Source organism: Loxodonta africana, chromosome 4, assembly GCF_030014295.1.
Source record: "Loxodonta africana isolate mLoxAfr1 chromosome 4, mLoxAfr1.hap2, whole genome shotgun sequence".
NCBI lineage: Eukaryota > Metazoa > Chordata > Mammalia > Proboscidea > Elephantidae > Loxodonta > Loxodonta africana.
In genome coordinates, this window is record NC_087345.1 from 167,439,504 (window position 1) to 167,459,930 (window position 20,427).

A 20,427-nucleotide genomic window follows, 5' to 3' on the forward strand; every position below is an offset into this window, starting at 1 on the left:
TGTAAAATACATTGTGAGTAATGCTGGATGGTTGAGTTCATAGTGAGTCTTGAAAACATGTTAGAGGAATTTTCAGAGCCAGGAAAGTAAATTCCATCTAAATATATTCTTTCAGGATGTATTTTTTTAAGTGGAATATACCAAATTTTCGGAGTTGTAATCATTAGAAGGAAGAAGGACTTAAAGCAATGGTTCTGAAAGTGTGGTTCTCAGAACCAGCGGCAGCAGCATCACCTGGGAACTTGTTAGAAATGCAAATTGTAGGGACGCACCCCAGACTTCTTCAGTCAGACACTTTGGAAGTGAGGCCCAGCAATGTGTGTTTTAACAAACCCTCCAGGTGATCCTGATGTTACTGTAAAGTATAGAATAACTGACTCAGAAGAAGTAATCAGAGGACTGTACTGAAATACACTGGTCGCTAATCTCCCTTGTGCTCTGAGCATTCCTTAACACTCTTACTGTTTCCCTCATCAGCCACTCTACCATTCTTCCCAGTGATTACTTCGGGGCTGTATCCTCTCTTCATACCTCCAAACTATCCAAGTCCCCCTTTTCTCTTAAGGAATAACTTCTACTTGAAAAGTATGTATATGCAGTTGTTGTGTGCCATCCAGTCAATTGATAGTGACCCTGTATGACAGTGTAGAACTGCCACATTGGCTTTCTATGCTGTGTTTTTTAAAGAGCAGATCGCCAGGTCTTTTCTCCTGTGCAGCCATTGGTAGGTTTGAACTGCCAACCTCCAGCAGTCGAGTGCTTAATCATGGAGCCACCAGGGCTCTTTAAGTGTTCCTATATCCCCACCATTCTTGAAGTCTTTTCTCCCTCATACGATCTAAGCTAACCCTTCAACCAACTCATCCAAAACCGCGACCCCCTTGTCTCCAGTGATCTTTCTCACTTTATATGACCTTGCTGTCATCTGAAACTCCCCTACCTCCAAAACCATTCATTAAGGAATTCCACCTAACCACAACTTTCTCTCCTAGCTCATTTGTTTACTCCCCCTGCACTAGCTCTTCAGTTAATGGGCAGTTTTCATTGTACTTAAAAAACAAAACAAAACAAAACCCGTTGCCCTCAAGTCAATTCTGACTCATAGTAACCCTGTAGGACAGAGAAGAACTGCCCCATAGGGTTTCCAAGGAGCAGGAGCAGGTGGTAGATTCGAACTGCCTACCTTTTGGTTAGCAACTGAGCCCTTAACCACTGTGCAACCAGTTCTCCAGTTCTCCTGATTGTACTTTACTGTCACGAAAGTCTGTTTTTCTCCAGAAACGAAGCTTACCAGCTAGCAGATTTTTCCACTAGTGTCAACTCTGAAAAAAATGGGCAGTTTTATACGTCAATTCTGAATAATAGCAAGAAAGGGGACCTAGAGCCTGAGAAGGACCCTGAGCTCATCTCCTGACCCTGAGGTAGGTAGCACATGGGACACTAAAGATCCATAGCTTGAAAAGGCTGCATCAGATACAGTTCCTCAGGCAATAACCAGGTCTCAGGTAAGGCAAGCAGGTAGAGGGAGGCTAAAAGAAGAGACTGATTATGGTAGTAGGACCAAGGTCATAGCTTTAGGAGTGAGAATGAAGCAGCAAGATGTAAGGTACAGGAGCTGGCTAAACTAACACTCCTAAGGTATTACGTGACAAGGCTAGGGTCTTTTAGAAAATCAAAGACTTGTGATAAGGGTACAGAAACCAAGTGGTAAGAGGAGGTTTAATTTTGCTGTTATGGTGGTTGTGATAGTGTGCTTATCTCACTAACACTGTTTTTCTCCTGTAAACTACAAAAACACCTTAGTTCTGGTCATGTGCTGTTCCTGCAGTGAGACCATTCTAAAGACTGTCAGGACACATGATTTAACAAAAGAAGCTGTATATATTTGTGTTTATGTCAGGAGTCAATTTCAAAATAAAGAAAAGTGATGGTTAATATATTGATAAACTCACATTCTAGATCAGATTTCCCTGTCAAAAATTATTTTTAATATAAAATAATTAACTGTGTGAATCACTACCATTTCTACTAGAGTTCTAGCTCAAAAAATATGTCAGAAATTTAAAGAAAAAACTGGGTCCATTCTATTTTACTTACTGCACAGGACTGCTCCAGAATTGCTCAGAGACATGATTTTTCTATCAGAGGTTTTTCAGGAAGAGGAAACAGGTACAGACAGCATCTTGGAAAAGATCTCTGAACTGCCATAAGCATCGCTTTATTCTTTGAGGAAACAATTGAAAAACAGAATAGAATAGGAAGAAAAAGTACTTTGAGGACCCATTGCCGTTTATGTCTATTTAGAATTTTCAATAATCATGTTTGTCCTATGTAAAAAACTGTGAGACAGGCTTTAGTGGAAAACAAAGATATAAACATTGCAGCTGTGGAAGACAGATCAACGTTGGACAATGTGAGAAGTGGCTGACATGGCCAGTAGCCTGTTTTTTAAATAATAGTTTTATTTTATCTCACAGAAGGAGAATTTCAAAATTTGAGTGTTTGAGAATATTTCTTGATCACATTAGAATTTGTGGTAAAGGCTTATACTACCGTACCCCTTGAGACTCGACAGTATTGATTTTGGGTATAATAGAAACTAATACTGTAGTACATACACTAGTCATCATTATCTAACTCAGCATTTTTAATTTCTCTGAGTATGTTTAAATATAATATTTTAGCTCATGAGGGAGGAACCAAGAATTCTTCCATCTGCTAACCCCTCCTCATTCACACCGTATCCTGACACATAGAAAGTATCTGTCAGCTCAGCTGTAGGCTCTTTATAAATATTTGCTTGAAAGAGGAAAGAATAAACTGAACTACCTCTATCTTGTGATAATTTCTACAGTCAGGGTTGGACCAGCCTGAGGAAACATGTCAAAGCTAAAAATCCATAAGTTACACAATTGTCCCTGGTTTCATTTTAATGAGAAAGTGTATGTATACATTTTGGGAGTTTTTTTTTTCTTTTTTAGGGAGGTGTTTTTGTTACATAAACTAAATTGGCAATTCTCAACCCTTTTATGAAATCCTACTCCTGAATTCTCCAACATTCAAAATAATAGATTGGTAAAAATTTGGCACGCCAAATAAAAGTTATAATTCTAAAAATACCACATAGTGCATTTATAAATGAGAAAATAAAATAAAATAGATTTACTTTTGATTAATTTTTTTTTTTTTACCCTTCCCTAAAGCCTTTTAAAGAATAAAGGGGTTGGAATTAGGAAGCATTCTCCTAAATTAATGAGGAAATAAATAACTATCCTAAGTCATACTCATTTTAAACGAGAATAATGTTGGTAGTAGGATAGCCAGATTTTGGGGGTGGTGGTGCTAAACCTAGAAACCCTAGCCGCTAGTCAGTTTTCCATTTTCAGAATTTTTCACCAATAGCATTGAAATTAATCATGTTAAAAGTCAAAACTTTATCCTCCTATTAGTTACCTAATTGATTGGTACAAGATGATGGACAGATGAGTAGGATAGATTTCTCGTGCCTGAATTAACCTTTTTAATTTCACCCCTAGAGTCAGGTAGATCACATCCTGACACCTAGATTTAGAGCTCCCAGGCAGGGGCCTCCAAAATAGTTTCCAAATTTAGGATTGCATTATTTTAAAAGTAGAGGTGGTGACATAATAAAGATTCATCCTTCAGTATATTTCCTTAGTTAGCACTTAGTTTCTGATTGCACATTTAGAACATATACTGAAGCAGTACCAGCGCCCAAGATCAATCAGGATAAATGAGCAGATAATTAAATACCTCACCACATAGAAAACAACAAGAAGGCTGGGAAAAAAAGACACTGATGGATGCAAAAGTCAAGAATTTTGAGAACTTTCATTCTGTGAATAAATATTTGCATCAAACTTTAGTACAGATCTAAGCAAGCATGGAAATATTTCTTTAGTTTCTTCCAAAAGTTAGGTAATAATAATCGGAAGTGGGATAATCAAAAAAAAGGGAGATATTTGAGAATAAAGTTTCTCTGGCCTAGCACAAGAATATACATAAAAAGCTCAAGGCTTCTATTTATTATCTTCCTTTTCTCTGTATTTTTCTGTATCACTCCTGTGACCTAACTCTTCTCAACTGCATTTGTATTATTAAGTAACTATTCCCTGATAAGGACTATATTATAAATTAAGATCTCTCCCCATCTGTTCATGATTGTGAAAAGTCTACCCATACATGGGTACGTCTCATGGTTCTGACAATTCCTTAGAGCTTGACTTCCCTTGTTATATATCTTATTCATCAAGTTTGAAAGAAAGGGGTAGAGGCAAACCTAAGCAATAATTACACAGGTATGATAGGCTTAGGTTCATATTTCTTTTGAGAATTTTAAAATATTCATGTGTGTTAGTGAATTCTAACATTGATGACCCCATTGTTCAAAAGTACTTTTTAGCTTCCAGAGATTTCACATGCAATTTTCACTACAGAAGATGTAATCTTTTCCCCTCTTTACTGACATGCTCTTTTTTCTGTTCTCCTTCTTCCTGGTAGAGTATTTAAATATGCAAAATAGGCAGTGTGTTCAGTAATTTAATTAGTGGTATGCCAATGTTTAGAAGGAACTGAGAAAAGTACAGTAACTCTCTGAGTTATGTAGGAAAATTCTAAAATAGCAATTGTTTCTAAGGATTTAAATACATAATTACCCATGAAATTAGGCTATATTATGACAGGTGAAATGCGATGTAATGTAAGCACTGTTAAATGAATACTGGGGAAAATAAATTACACCTCCTCTTCATCTGACTTAGAGTAATGTTTATGATTTAGATTCATTTACTTACATTTTCTTCTTATGCACCATATGACTTCATCCATGCTGCAGTATTGTTACCACTTTAACAATCTACCTTTAATTGTCATTCCTTTATAAAAACCTGATAGTATTGACAGTTTGTTTGCCTTGGCTTGGGCTATATGACTCGAAACTCACACGCTTTTTGAAGGGCTTGCTTGAGTGTTTTATAGAATGAATGAAGTGGAAGTTATTTATTTATTTATGTGCCAACTTTTCTGAAAAAAAATATTTTACTTCTTTGAAGCATAGTTATTTACATGATGGTAAAGGACAAAAAAAGATAAATTATTTTATACCGGTTCTTAGGTGCTGTCGAGTTGACCCGATTCACAGCGACTCCCCGTGACAGAGTAGATCTGCCCCATAGGGTTTTCTAGGCTGTAATCTTTATAGAAGTAGATCTCCAGGTCTTTCTCTCATGGAGCCACTGGGTGGGTTCGAACCACCAACCTTTCGGTTAGCAGCCAAGCACTTAATCATTGCACCACCAGGGCCATTTTTCTCTTCTGGAAGTTGAGGGAATTTTGTTACTCTGGTGGAGATCACCCTGGGGCAGTCTTGAGGGACATGGAGCAAGAGTAATTAAGATATTTACAGCGATTATAATTTCTCCTAAGGAGTGTCAGTTTCCCTATGGAACTTTTAGGGTTTTAAGAAGAAAAATAAAAATTAAAAAAAAACTTAAAAAAAGCTCTCTTTTGCTGCTTGAACGGACATCTCACAGACTAACTCAGATATCAAGAATATTTTGGCAGACCTTTTGCTTGTATTAAAAGGAATAATATCATAGTTTAAAAAATATGCTACTAATACATATGGATTGAAACTTCCAATGTGTTCTTATTACCTCACCAATTCTGATTTCTGCAATAACCGTAAAGGGAAGACCCTGGTACTATCATTTCCTCTGAGATTAGGGTACTTATTAGAACATACAGGGGTAAAAGGTTTGAGTTTTTTCCCTGATTCAGCTTACCAGCCACTCAGTAGTCTAAACTCTAGAATAATTTAAATAAGGAGATTGGCCAATCGAATAGTAGAAGATTTATAAGGATCACATGAATCCCACACTCAGTCGTCAATTAATGTCCTGAGCCCAGCCTAACTCGGCAAGATTGTCTCTAGGATTTTATAAGATACAAATTTACAGTAACTTCCCAGGGACTCCCCTACCAAATCTAACTCTCTCCCTGAACAATACACTACAAATGTGGACAGAGAGTGGGAAATGGAAGGAACATTATTGGAAAACACAGCTGGCTGCTCTGATCTTGGCTCTACATCATGAGAGGTCTCTAATCTTATTCTGTCTTTTATGAGCTCTTTACAGTTATGATCTTTCATATTTGTCTACAAGCTCAGAAGAATCTAAGTTTTGCTAAAGCATTTTCACTCTATACCAAACTTGAAAAATCTTAAATATATATGCCAGAGAGAGAGAGAAAAGTATACTTTGTTTATCTTTCCCACTTAGGATACAGCGGAGAATGTGTAAACATTGGTTCAGGTTCTAGAGATGTGTTTGTTTAACAGAAGCATCCTAACCTGGTTACCTGAAAGGAAGTAATAAAGAAAAGCTGATAGGCAAATGTGTGACCATTCACAGCAGTGGGTAAAAGAATAGAATAACCAAGTCACATGACCTATATAGTTCATATGACTAGTAACATTATTACCCTATATTCCCACACAAGATCTCTGTCTCATGCTTGAAATTTCTACAATCAGAATTTTATCCCCAGCCTTTTTAAAGGAGTCACAAGTTCTACAAGCAAGTTTTTATGAACATAGATAACGCACAAAGTACATTTAGCACAATACCTGGCACACTTAACACATATTAGCTATGAAATCATTCATTGGGGAGACAAAACGTACATCCAAGTAGAGCTCATAACTCACCACAAACTATTCAATTCTAATTAACATAGTTGTCTATAATGCAAACAAATTTTGTTTGGAAAAATATTTGTTTCTTCAGTAAGGTAAAAACATCTCCAAAGTTCTTGTCTATGCCACTGTTAATAATAGAGCCAAGGAAAACCTCAGTCCAAGTACATAATTGAGGGAACACTGGGCAGGAACTAAGGAGGCTCTTTCTTGCTGTTAAGGGAATGAATGTAGTGAGAGCAGAACAAGGCTCTCAAAGCATGTCTTGTAGCCTAACTCTGTCTCACTGTGTGTGGTGTTCCACTTCTCCTGTCTTACTGCACCCAGGGAGCTAAGAGGGAGCAGACATCCTGGCCTCCATTGTCCAATGGGTGAAATAGGTTGTAGCATCCGCTGCTTCTCTCTTAGTCATCTAGTGCTGCTATAACAGAAATATCACAAGTGGATGGCTTTAACAAAGAGAAATTTATTTTCTCTTAGTTTTTTAGTAGGCTAGAAGTCCAAATTCAAGGCATCAGCTCCAAAATCAGGGCTTTCTCTTTCTGTCGGCTCTGGAGTAAGGTCCTTCTCATCAATTTTCCACTGGACTAGGCACTTCTCGACGCAGGAACTCCGGGTCCAAAGTATGTGCCCTGCTCCCGGTGCTTCTTTCTTGGTGGTATGAGGCCCCTCACTCTCTGTTTGCTTCCCTTTTTATTTTATCTCTTGTGAGATAAAAGGTGGTGCAGGCCATACCTCAGGGAAACTCCCTTTACACTGGATCGGGGATGTGACCTGAGCAAGGATGTTATACCCTCCATGCTTCTCTACCCCAAAGCTGAATAAACTAGCTTCAAGGCAAGCAGAATAACAGCAGCTCACCAACCCACCATACACACACTCAAAAATTAGCCCAATTCAACTTTTTACAATTGTACAACTTTAATGACATCCAGACGTTCCAAAGCCATTGAGGTTAGATGAACCCCCAAAACTATTAACCTGAGATAATCTTTTGAACCTTAAGCCAAAAATATCCCCTGAAGTCTTCTTTAAACCAAACAACAGTTTTAGCTTAATTAGTAAAGAATTATCTATATGAGATCAAATTGACAACAGCAACTTGAAAGGTTAGATAGAAAGCTTAGGGGGTAGTGAGTTTATGTCAATGTGGGAGGAGCAGTTTGAAAAAGAAGGATGAGAATGGTTGCACAACTTGAAGAATGTAATCAATGTCACTGAATTGTACATGTAAAAATTGTTGAATTGTGTGTTTTGCTGTGTGTATTTTCAACTGCAATTCATAAAAAGAAAATAAATAAAGCCCAGACATTGGTCTAGTAAAGTCACTTCTGGCTTTAAAATTCTATGAAAAGTATCATTCTCATTGTTTTCGTTAATGTAACTAATAATTGTCCCTATTTTAGCCAAAGAAAAAACAGATCCCATATATTTAACAAATAACACACCCACACATATAACATATGGCATAGCATGCTTGGGAAAATAGTGGGGGGAGAGTGCAGGCGGTTGACAAACACTGTGTAACATGCACGTTATTTGCATAAAAATACAGTAAGCCTCCAAAATATCAAGCTTCTTTGTGCCAGTTGAACGCTACACTAGAATGCTGCAATTTGAAATATTCTCAAGCATTATCGAAGTTGTGTGATTTAATGTTTAATTATAACCTCTGTGATGCCAATCATACTATTAGAATAAAACACAGGAAGTTATCCTGGGTAGAATCCTACATAATTTTTTACTTTGACCATGAATTTTCTAAGTGGATAGGATTCAGAGAAAAATAGAGGAGGATCTTAAAGGAAACATCTGGAGAATGAAACCTAAATGTTTCTTCATTGATGTATTTATTCATGCCATGTAAAAATAAATTTTTAAAGGGACTAAAAAGGGCATGCTGATATTAATACAAAATGGCTTTGCAGCGTTGCCAAGCAGCATACCACAGTTTGAGCAACACTTGCACTTTGAAGTTGTCTTCCTTGGCCCTTGTGGGCGGTCTAAGATCACAGCACTGTGGCATTGTCGTTGTCAAAGAACTGGTATTAATCCTCACTCATCTGGTTGGCCCAGCCCTTTGGAGAGAGCACTTGAAGTTACTTCAGTATGGTATATTAATTTTTAAAGGCTGTGGTAGTTAACTTTTTAAGCTTAGCATTATCACTTAAAAAATTAGATTAAAAATAAAATAACCTCAGTTTTCTGGAGGCCCTATTTGGATCATTAACTATAAATGTGTTCCCTTTTTAACTATATTCTTGCCTCCCATCAAAATCATTTACATTGTTTTCTAAAGCAGAAACACAACACGTATTTCAACTCCCACGTAATAACACTGCAAAATTTGGTAACATCTGCATATTTTCTTTACTAATTGCAGTGTTAGTTTGAATTATATGAAACTGATTTTTTTTTCCCAGACACAACTTTTGCACCTCACATTGAGTTTAATTGGTACTTTGAATAAATTGTTTTTCAGCTACAGCATATTGTTTGATATTGCTAATGAAATGATTTTAATGTTCAGCTTAGCTATTATGAGGGATTTTATTTTGTCTTATATTTTTAAAGTAATTCTCCATTGTAACATGCTAATTAACCTGATAAGTGTTTTTCTTTTTTTTATATTCAGTATGATAAAATTATATAAAAACACCACAATAAGTGGTAGGAAACTGAGTTTTTATGATGTAGCTAGATGTGAAACCTTGTGTGTGTGTGCGTGTGCGTGTGCGTGTGTGTGTGCACTCTAGTGTTGTTTAGTAATTTTGTGTTCACCATTCTTGAGTACCCAGCACGGTACCACACTTTTGGTAGTCTGTCAGTAAATAGTGGTTGCCACTGTTGAAATAATGTCAGTATGATTTTAGGTCACATATAGGCCTTGCAGTATTAGATGGAACAGCAGGGCAACGGAAAGTCTACATCTCTAATGATGTTAACAGGAAACTGATATCATTTATAATTATTCAATTCAACAGGTATTTATCGAGTCTCATCTATGTGTGCCCAATACTACGCTACCAACCATGTGGGAAAGGGGAGAAAAAAATAATGGAAAGATTCGCTTCTTCCCATAAGGAGGTGGGAAGCTAGTTGGGGCAGGAGACTAACAAGACCCCATAAAACATTTTCTCCCAATTATATATTGTGTGGCATTATTCTTTGTGTTTTGTAGTGTAGATATTTAATTACTATAAGAGATTAGAGGAAGGGAAAATTCAATGTAGGTTACAATCATTTAAGGTGGCTTCGTGATGTATGTGAGACTTGAACTGAGCATTGAAAAACTGGCTAAGAGCTGGAAATGTGGGTGAGAGGAGATTTCTGGTGGGAGCAATGGCATGAACAAAGACTCAGAAGCAAGGCTAATCTCTGAAGTGTTCAGAGGACAGGAAGTCTTGCTAAGCTGGCTCAAAGAGTTCATGTTGAGGAGCAGTGGGAGGTCGTATTAGATACTTAAAGTGAAGTCCTATTACAGAAGGCTAGGGATGCCAGGACAAAGCATTTGGAAAATAGCAGTGAGCCACTGAAGGTTTCTGCACAGGGATGTATGTCATGCCTCATGCTGAGAGTGAGTACTAAAGGATCCTGAAGACTAGGCAGAAAGCCACGACTGGGGGATTCAAGGCAAGCTGGAGGCAAAGCTGGGGAGCAAGAGGCTGCAGTGCTAACTTGAGAGTCAGAGACCAGGCAAGAAGTCAGATTTAGGAAATATACAAGCACAAAAGAATAAAGCCAAGCAATGTGGGTAGCTGACGACACAAAGTCTAGGCAGCAAGGAAATATTGAAACCGGAGGCGTGTCTGCCACAGGCAGGAACTCCTTGTAGCCTTCCTCTGGGGAAGGAATTATTCCCAGGGTTGTAGGTAGGTGTGAGTGAATCTTCTAATGGAGATCTAAACGGAGCGGCAGAGATTTGGACAAATTCTGATGTGATCAAAGTGGAGTTTCAGAAAGATGAACCTGTCACTGTTATGAGGAATGGATTAACATGGGATAAAGCCAGGTTTAGATGGGGTGGTTGAAATATAATTGTAACAAATGAGGAGTGAACTGATAGAGGCTCAGACAAAGGTTGTAACTATGGGCATGGAGAGGACTGAATTCATATAAAAAATAATTCAAAGAAAAAAAATCTGTGAAATACAGAAATAAAAGATGGCTCTGAGATTTCAAACCTGGGTAAAGGAGGCAATAGTGGTGCCAGGGACGAAAATGGAAGAGTTGGGAAGAGAAATTGTATGTGAAGATTTCAGCATTTCCTGACTTCTTCTTCCCAAGCCAGTAAACCTTGGCTGGAAACAACATTCATAGCACATGGCTGGTGGCCAACATACTGAATAATTCACACAGACACTAAATCTCACGGAGAGCTTTGAGTGCAGTTTTTTGTTTTTTTTTCTTTGATTTCTGGCCACATCAAGGTTTTAGAGTAACTTTTGACAGACTTGTTTATTTAAGGGATTTTCAATAATTGAAGCACCTACATGGTGCTTAAATGTTGGTAGAAATACGCTGAAACTTTGGCAAATAACACATCTTGGCATACGGGAATGGAGATCAGTGTTTCAGTATGCAAGTAACACATCTAGGTAATGCATTTGATGAAGTGTTTTCTCTAAATTAGAACTTTCTTCTTATTTATCAGATATTCTCTTCCAATGACACCATGACACTAAATTAACAAAACAGCAGTGTTCAGTCTGAGGGAAAGAAAGTCAGATGAGATGTTTAGTAATAAGAACTTTTTATTAAACATGTTACGTGTTGAGTACTTTATATACATTATTTTAACTTAAGTAGCAAATAATCCTATGAAATATGTACTTTTATTTTCTTCATTTTATATTTGAAGAAACTGCACCCGGAGACCCCAGAGAGGTTAAGTAAATAGCCTAAGATTACACAAAGTTAGGCAGGGAGCAGGGATTCAGAATCAGGTGTGGTGTGACTCCGAAGCTGTTCTTTCATTGATACACTGCTTTTCTGGCTTAAGTAATCAAACGAGGTGACTATGAATTTTACTAGGCCATTCAACACTCTACCCACAAAAGATATGATTATGTCATGAGAAAATAATGCTTCATTTATAAAATCTGCCACTGAATCTTGGCAACCTATTTGCCCAAGTTTCTGTCAATGGATATCTTTACTCATTCCACCAGGCTCAATGCAATAAGAACTTAAATTTCTAGACGCTCAATACAAACATGTTACAACCCTTTTGTTGCCTTGATTTTGGTGTGACCCAGATGCTCTATGAAGATCCTAAACTTAGATTGAGGATATGGAAAAATATGGTACAACTGTTTTAAGAAAAATTCAGGTGTTAGCAAAACATCCTGAGGCAGGGCAGATTAACCAGCAAACAAGGCACACACCGGCTTACATTAAGCAAGGTACACACGGGCTTACTTCTGTATACTTACTAATATATAGTAAAGAATGTCACATGGGTTTCACCACATCAAAAAAAAAAAAGGTGAAATCGTTCACTAGAGATTAGTAAGTACACATAAGTAAACCCACGTGTACTTTCCTTATTGAATAACCCAACCCTGTTAAGGTCCAAAACACTGTTTCTTTAAAAAAAAAAAAAAAAAAAAAAGCAAAGTATACCTTTGAAAAATCTTCTATACACTGAACAAGATTTTAAATGAATATGTGGCATATGTATTCCTATGTGAATGGCATTTTATATACATTTATTTCTAACTAAACTTGTTTCTATAATAATCAAAAATGCATGCGAAAGAGTTTAAACTTTACTTTTTTCTTCACCTACCTATAAAACTAATGGCAAATTCTTTTTGTTTTGTTTTGTTTTTTGTTCTTCTCACAGCTGAATTTTTATTCCTCTTGTGGGGTGTTTATCTCTGCTATGCAGTGCGGACAGTCCCATCAGCATTTCATGAACCACGCTATATGGCTGTTGCAGTTCACAATGAGCTCATTATCTCTGCTCTATTCCATACAATTAGGCAAGTGATCTGGAGAGCCAGTAATGAACTGGTTTATTTTTCTTATGTGTTGCAGTTTAATTTAAATAGCAAAATTAGATAGGCTGCATAATGGAAAGATTTAGGAAGGATAACTGTTTTCTGAGTTGACTAATTTCTTTGTCACAGATATGGCAAATGCATACCGTTTTTTTCAAACTCTGTCATTCTTAGTTTTTTTCTGATATGTTGTTTATTGCCTTCATTTATTCTGAAGGTTAATTCAATGTTATTGCATTTTGTTAAACCACTTATGGAGATGTCGTTGGATATCGTTTTTTTGCTGTGTAATACTTTTTGTTTTGAAGCTATAAAGTTTTACGTGCATACATTATAAAGTACATATAGATAAATTGTCTATGTTTTAATTCTTGCTTAACAGGCTGGCTTATTCTTTCAAGCAGGCAACTTATTTGTGTAAATTCTGCTGAATTCAAAACAAAAAAGAGTAAGGGATATTCAAATCTGATGACTGCATTATTGGGTGCAATGAGGTTTTTGTCATCATCACGTTTTAGCAATGAATTTCTGCGATAAGAATGTGTAGCCTGGCCCTCTGTTTTGATTATCCCATGTATCTCTACAGCAGATGTGTACAAAGGAGGAAGAAAGTGGCTTATGATGAAGTGAACCAAATTAAATATGGAAGCCTTATCTTCTGAGAATTTTCACCTGATTCATATTTGAAACTGAAAACTTCAGAGTAGAACTAAAAAAAAAGTAATCCTATAATTTGAAAAACAACAAAAAGATGTCATTGTCATTCAATTGCTTGATATATTTTGAAAAGTTAGGACACACTTAAGAATGTAATTAGAGTTTTTAATATTTGTCTTTGCCCTCTGTGGGAAGAATTGGTGGAGGGAATCCTTTTTCTGTGATTTCAGTTCCTTTGGTGATGTTCAGACTCTACTGGAAATCAGTAGAAGTGGGAGTGGGCATGGGAAGGTGTGGACCTTATGAAAATTTTGCAGGCTACTTATTGTCTCTCACTTTGGTCAGTAATCATAAAATGGTAGCATGCACCTTTAGGAATAGATGATGCCAGATGGCAGTTGGGCCTTTAGCATGGCCTACGCTTTGTAAATTTCCAATAAGAAAAAAAGTTATTGGTGGTTTGACAACCTTGGAAACTCCATCAAGGACCAGAAATCAAGGGAATTTGCCTCCTTGTTTTGGGACATTATCTTGCCCTCTCTCAAGAGCAAGAAAAGATAGAGGAGGAGAAAGAGATTAGAAGAGGGAGAAAAAATGAGAAGGAAAATATGAGATTATAAGGAAGAAAAGAGAATAATGCTTTATCAGCTCTACTTAAATGAACATTCAAGGATGTGAGAGGGAATTAAAGTAGGAAGCACCAGAGAAAGCCCTGTCAAGGTGTCAGAGCTCTAATGCCTTTATATTTCTCTCAAGCTGTCTCCCAAAAGAGGCTGCTTTTTGTCTGTTTGTTTCCAGCTTATCAAACACATATGTTTCAAAATCTAAAAGACATGCTTTTCTAGAACCAGTTCTAAGTTAAGTGTTATATTAACAAACCAATGAAAGAGTTGTACACATGTAAAATGGCTTATTACAGATGACTTAACTGTCTTCTGCTGTCTTAATAGGACCATGTGATGTAAAAGGCTTTCCACTTCTGCCCCATGATTAGCTGCTAGATTTTCTAGAACCAAATTAATTGTCAAAGTAATTAAATCTGTTTAAATAAGTTGCCTAAAATTGATCTATATCCTTTTGTACCTTAAGGTTTACTCTGTTCAGATTTCATCCTTAAGCATTTTTTTCCAGTGGATTCTAAAAACTGTAAACTGGCTCAAATCCTTTCAGAAAGTAAATTAATTTTTTTCTTGAACTTTAAAAAATTTCTTAATACTAAGGCGACAGATGATCATTACAAAAAAATTAAAAACTGATAAAGAAAAATGTAAGAAACTCCCTAATCCAAGCCCCCAAAGATAATCATTGTTAAGACCTGGAAATAGAAAACCAAAAGGTAAGACCATGCTCAGCATTTCTCAAGCTGAAAGAACTAAAGAAAGAATTCAAGCCTTGAGTTGCAATATTGAAGGATTCTAGGGGGACAATATTAAACGACGCAGGAAGCATCAAAAGAAGATGGAAGGAATACATAGAGTCAGTGTACCAAAAAGAATTGGTCAAAATTCAACCATTTCAGGAGGTAACATATGATCAGGAACTGTCCGTTCTGAAGGAAGAAGTCCAAGTTCCACTGAAGGCATTAATGAAAAACAAGGCCCCAGGAATTGACGGAATACCAGTTAAGATGTTTCAACAAATGGATGCAGCCCTGGAAGAGCTCACTCATCTATGCCAAGAAATTTAGAAGATAGCTACCTGGCCAACCAACTGAAAGAGATCTGTATTTGTATCCATTCCAAAGAAAGGTGATCCAGTAGAATGCAGAAATTATTGAATAACATAATTAATATCACATACAAGTACAAATTTGCTTAAGATCATTCAAAAGTGGTTGCAGCAGTACAACAACAGGGAAGTGCCAGAAGTTCAAGCTGGATTCAGAAGAGGCTGTGGAACCAGGGATATCATTGCTGATGTCAGATGGATCCTGGCTGAAAGCAGAGAGTACCAGAAAGATGTTTAGCTGTGTTTTATTGACTATGCAAAGGCATTTGACTATGTGGATCATAACAAATTATGGCTAACATTGTGAAGAACGGGAATTCCAGAACACTTAATTGTGCTCATGAGGAACTATATATAAACCAAGAGGCAGTTGTTCAAATAGAATAAGGGGATGCTGTATGGTTTAAAGTTAAGGAAAGTGTGTGTCAGCATTGTATTCTTTCACCGTACTTATTCAATCTGTATGCTGAGCAAATAATCTGAGAAGCTGGACTAGATGAAGAATTTGGGATCAGGATTGGAAAAAGACTCATTAACAACCTGCGTTATGCAGATGACACAACCTTGCTTGCTGAAAGTGAAGAGGACTTGAAGCACTTACTGAAGAAGATCAAAGACTACAGCCTTCAGTATGGATTACACCTTGACATAAAGAAAATAAAAATCCTCACAACTGGACCAGTAAGCAACCTCATGATAAACAGAGAAAATATTGAAGTTGTCAAGGATTTCCTTTTACATGGATCCACAAACAACACCCATGGAAGCAGCAGTCAAGAAATCAAATGATGCATTTCTTTGAGTAAATCTGCTGCAAAAGACCTCTTGAAAGTGTTAAAAAGCAAAGATATCACTTTGAGGACTAAGGTGTGTCTGATTCAAGCCATGGTATTTTCAATTGCCACATATGCATGGGAAAACTGGACAATGAATAAGGAAGAAGAATTGATGCCTTTGAATTATGGTGTCCATAAAGAATACTGAATATTCCACAGGCTGCCAGAAGAATGAACTCATCTGTTTTGGAAGAAGTACAGCCGGAATGCTCCTTAGAAGTGAGGATGGTGAGACTACATCTCACGTACCTTGGACATGTTATCAGGAAGGACCAGTCCCTGAAGAAGGACATCATGCTTGGTTAAGTAGAGGGTCAACAGCTAAGAGGAAGAACCTCAACAAAATGGATTGACACAGTGGCTACAACAGTGTGCTCAAGCAGAACAGCAATTGCAAGGATGGTGCAGGTACTGGCAATGTTTCATTCTGTTATACACGGGGTTGCTATGACCAGAACCAACTCAACAGTACCTAACAACAAGATATTAGTATATCATTTTTAGATGTTTTGAAATGCAAGTGTGTATATCTATGACACATTGCATTTTATAGCACCCTTTTTGGAGCCTCACAATGCAAAGTAGCATGCTGAGAAGTTCTGCTGTAAGGAAACCTCTTTAAATCTGTTTAGCCAGCATTTCCCAAATTTAGTTGACCACAGAATCCCCCACAATCCTCCCTTGACATCTGACAACAGCAGCCACACTTCAGAAAATACTCCTTTAGTAATGACCAAAGTCATAGGAGACATGTGGTAAATACTGACTGAAAACAGCTTTCTTAGTTTGCTTTAAGCCTTTACCACAGAATCTCAAACAACTCATCACCCCAGCCTAAAGAATCATAGGAACTATGAGCTGAGTTCATGTAGACACAAGCTCAGATCGTGTTAATGTTGTACCTAGTAGATTTGGTATTGAGTAGACATAACATACATAATCAATTTTCCTTCAAACAACTGTGTGGACCCTTATTTGTTTCAGATAGAGAGGACTCCAGTGGTAACAGCATGACACAGAAAGACTAACTAACTTTGAGAGGCTTTGGTATATCCTTGGGCAAACCTAAATACGCCTGAAGAAAAAGTTCCAAATTTGAACTATCTTTCTATGTTAACCAGATTGGATCAGATTGTGGCATATTGTCATCAAAGACTCATAGTATATATTAGCTAGTCTCTCTTGGAAATTTAATTTGTACAGCCATAAAAAAACATGGAATGAAATTATAGTTAACACATTAAATTTGTAAAACACTATTTTGGGGGATGAATATGGAACAAGTAATAGGCAACAGGAAGTCAAGTATACACAATTACTTATTTATCACATAGACTGAACTCATATATGTCATGGTTGCAATAATTTTTTTTAGTTTTTTTAAGAAAAAAGAAGCCATAATATAATAAACTGAATCCATCTTTGTAATTTTTTACTCAGAATAAATAACAGTAAATAAGACTTCTAACAGCATAGGTATTCTCTATCAAATATGGCATATATGTTCATATATATTATTATTCATTATTATTGCCTTTTATGATCATTATCTTTATAAATACAATCTTTGTCTTTGGGTTGGAAACATATATAAATATAGATGTGGTGACATCAGCAAATTACATGATGCAACATTATATGTAGTACATATTACTAGTGATAAAACGTACAAAAAAAGAGTGATCATAAGTATGGTTCATTGTAACTCAAATACAACATAAGTCAGGAACTACCTGTATGTATGTATTTGTGTGTGTGTGTGTGTGTGTATACATATACACATGTTGTTGTTTTAGGTGCCATTGAGTTGGTTCCCACTCAAAGCAACCCTATGTACAACAGAATGAAACACTTCCCAGTCCTGTGCCATCCTCACAATCCTTGCTATGCTTGAGCCCATCATTGCAACCATTGTGTCAATCCATCGTGTCGAGGGTCTTTTTCTCTTCCACAGACCCTCTACATGTATATATACACCAAACCAAAATGTCCTGTTGTTATCAAGTCAATAGTTATAAATAAACTGTGACTACATAATTCATATGGAATTATCTTTATTCTTACCACATTGTCAGATATGAGATAAATAAAGTAACATCAGAGTATTAAGTCTAGAAGGCTGAACAATGCAGCAGGCATTTTGCCCAATCTGTTCTAATCCTTCATTTATTTTTAGTGCTAAGCATAAAACAAACCTTTAGGAAAGAGCAAGAGTTTAAAAAGGTTTGCTTTATTTTTAACCACAATTTTCAAATATTTTTATGCTCAAACACAGGGCCAAGACGGCAGAGTAGTCAGATGCTTCTTGTGGTCCCTCTTACAAAAAAAGACTCAAAAGCACAGGTGAATCAATTATATATGATAATCCAGGAGCCCTGAACACCAAAGGCAGAGCTAAGGAATTGGACTCAGTGGCAGGGGGAGGGATAGACAGTTCAGAAGCAGCGAGACCTGACCCCAGAGGCTGGATCTGCTGGTGCAATCGCGGTGAGAATAGCAGTGGTATTCAGGACACGTTTTCCACATTGAGAGAGACCGAGCAGTGGAGAGTCCATTCACGCCTCCAGAGTCGGCAAAAAGCAGCATGCAATCAGCAAAAGATAAATACTTGCATCTAATTTACCATGCAGAGCAGTTACCACGTGGAGCAAAAAACACTGCTTTGGGAAAAAGCTCCCATTTGCCTGACTCCTCTCTGCACCAGTCCTGAGTCAGCTTCAGTGACAGCTTCTTTCCCTGGGCCAGGGGTAAGATCTGTCATGTGCCCTGAACCATTCTCATGGCCTTGAAGAAGGAACAAATTAACAAACAGGGAAAAAATAATCTGCCACCTCCCCTAAGCCAGGAACTCAGGGCAGAAACAGCTCCTTTGCCTAGGCACAGGCATAGTGGGTCCACAGACTTGGAATGCCTTTCACACCTGCATAGTCCTGTGTGGGCCCATTTCAACAGCCTAGACTCTCATTAGCACAGTACAACAGAGTATACACCTGAAGTCTAACTTCAGCTATTTCAGGTATATGGCAGAGAGGCAGGTTTGAAGAGACATTTGATATCGCTCTGCCTATTAACCAGGATCCCCACCTATGCACATCAGGGGCCTGAGGACTGGCAGCTCCACCCATACCAACTGGCAACCTGTGACAGGGGCCCAAGGAGAAGTGGTGCCTCCCAGTCCTTAGAGCCAACAGCATTGGGTGCCCATAGTCTGGTTGCAAAACCCACCCACCTACATGCTGTAGGGAACAAGGACATACTTTCCTCACACACTCTCAGAGGTGGTTGTCAGGCCCCTGCCTTGCTCAGTGCGTGACCCCCTACTGCAACCAGATACCTGTGCCTGTACCAATCACATCTGCTCCTCTAAGACTGTACATGAGAGGCTGCACCACAGACTTGGTGACCTACTACCTGGACACCTAAGGTGAATCCATATAAGAAAAGTAAACAGACTCCTGAGCTCATATACCTAGTAGCAGCTCTAACAAACTACCTCACTTGAACAGCCTATTTGGGCATATCAAAACAAAACAAAACAAAACAAGAACCTAGAACACAGTAAGCAAGCATAAAATAAATAAATACAATAAGTTATTGATGGCTTGGAGACAACAGTCAATATCAAATCGCATAAAGAGGCAGACCATGATGGATTCAGCAAGCTCCCAAAACAAAGAATCAAGAAATCTTCTGGATTAAGAGAATTTCCTGGAATTACTAGAGGTAGAATACAAAAGATTAATATACAGAACTCTTCAAGAGATCAGGAAAGAGATCAGGCAAAATACAGAACAAGCCAAGCTGCACACAGACAAAGCATTAGAGGAACTTAGGAAGATTAGAGAAGAGCATAATGACAAATTTAATAGGCTGCACAGAGAGACAGCAAACAGAAATCCAAAAGATTACCAATAAAATTTCAGAATTAGACAACTCAACAGAAAGTCATAGGAGCAGAATTGAGGCAATTAGAATTAGTCATATTGAAGATAAAGCACTTGACACCAACATATTTGAGGAAAAATCAGAAAAAAGGCTTTAAAAAAATGAAGAAATGCTAAGAATTATGTGGGACTCTATCAAGAGAAATCACATAGGAGTTACTGGAGTACCAGAACAGGGAGGGATAACAGAAAATACGGAGAGAATTGTTGAAGATTTGTTATCAGAAAACTTCCCTGATATCCTGAAAGATGAGAAGATATCTATCCAAGAGGCTTATCAAACTGTGCACAAGGCAGATCCCAAAAGAAAGTCACCAAGACATATTATAATCAAACTTGCCAAAACCAAAGATAGAGAATTTTAAGAGCAGCTAAGGATAAATGAAAAGTCACCTACAAGGGAGAGTCAGTAAGACTAAACTCAGACTACTCAGCAGAAACCATGCAAGCAAGAAGGCAATGGTATGACATATATAAAGCCTTGAAGGAAAACAATTGCCAGCCAAGAATTATATATTCTGCAAAACTGTCTCTCAAAT

The 20,427-nt window shown here is 37.4% G+C and overlaps 1 protein-coding gene across 1 annotated transcript in view; it reads left to right on the forward strand.

The window, feature by feature from the left end:
- GPR158 (G protein-coupled receptor 158) overlaps positions 1-20,427 on the forward strand; it is a 552,101-nt gene that overhangs the window by 517,148 nt on the left and 14,526 nt on the right. Inside the window, exon 8 of the mRNA XM_003410549.4 lies at positions 12,567-12,705. Within this exon, the coding sequence (XP_003410597.2) occupies positions 12,567-12,705 (139 nt within the window). The remainder of the gene's footprint in view (positions 1-12,566; positions 12,706-20,427) is intronic.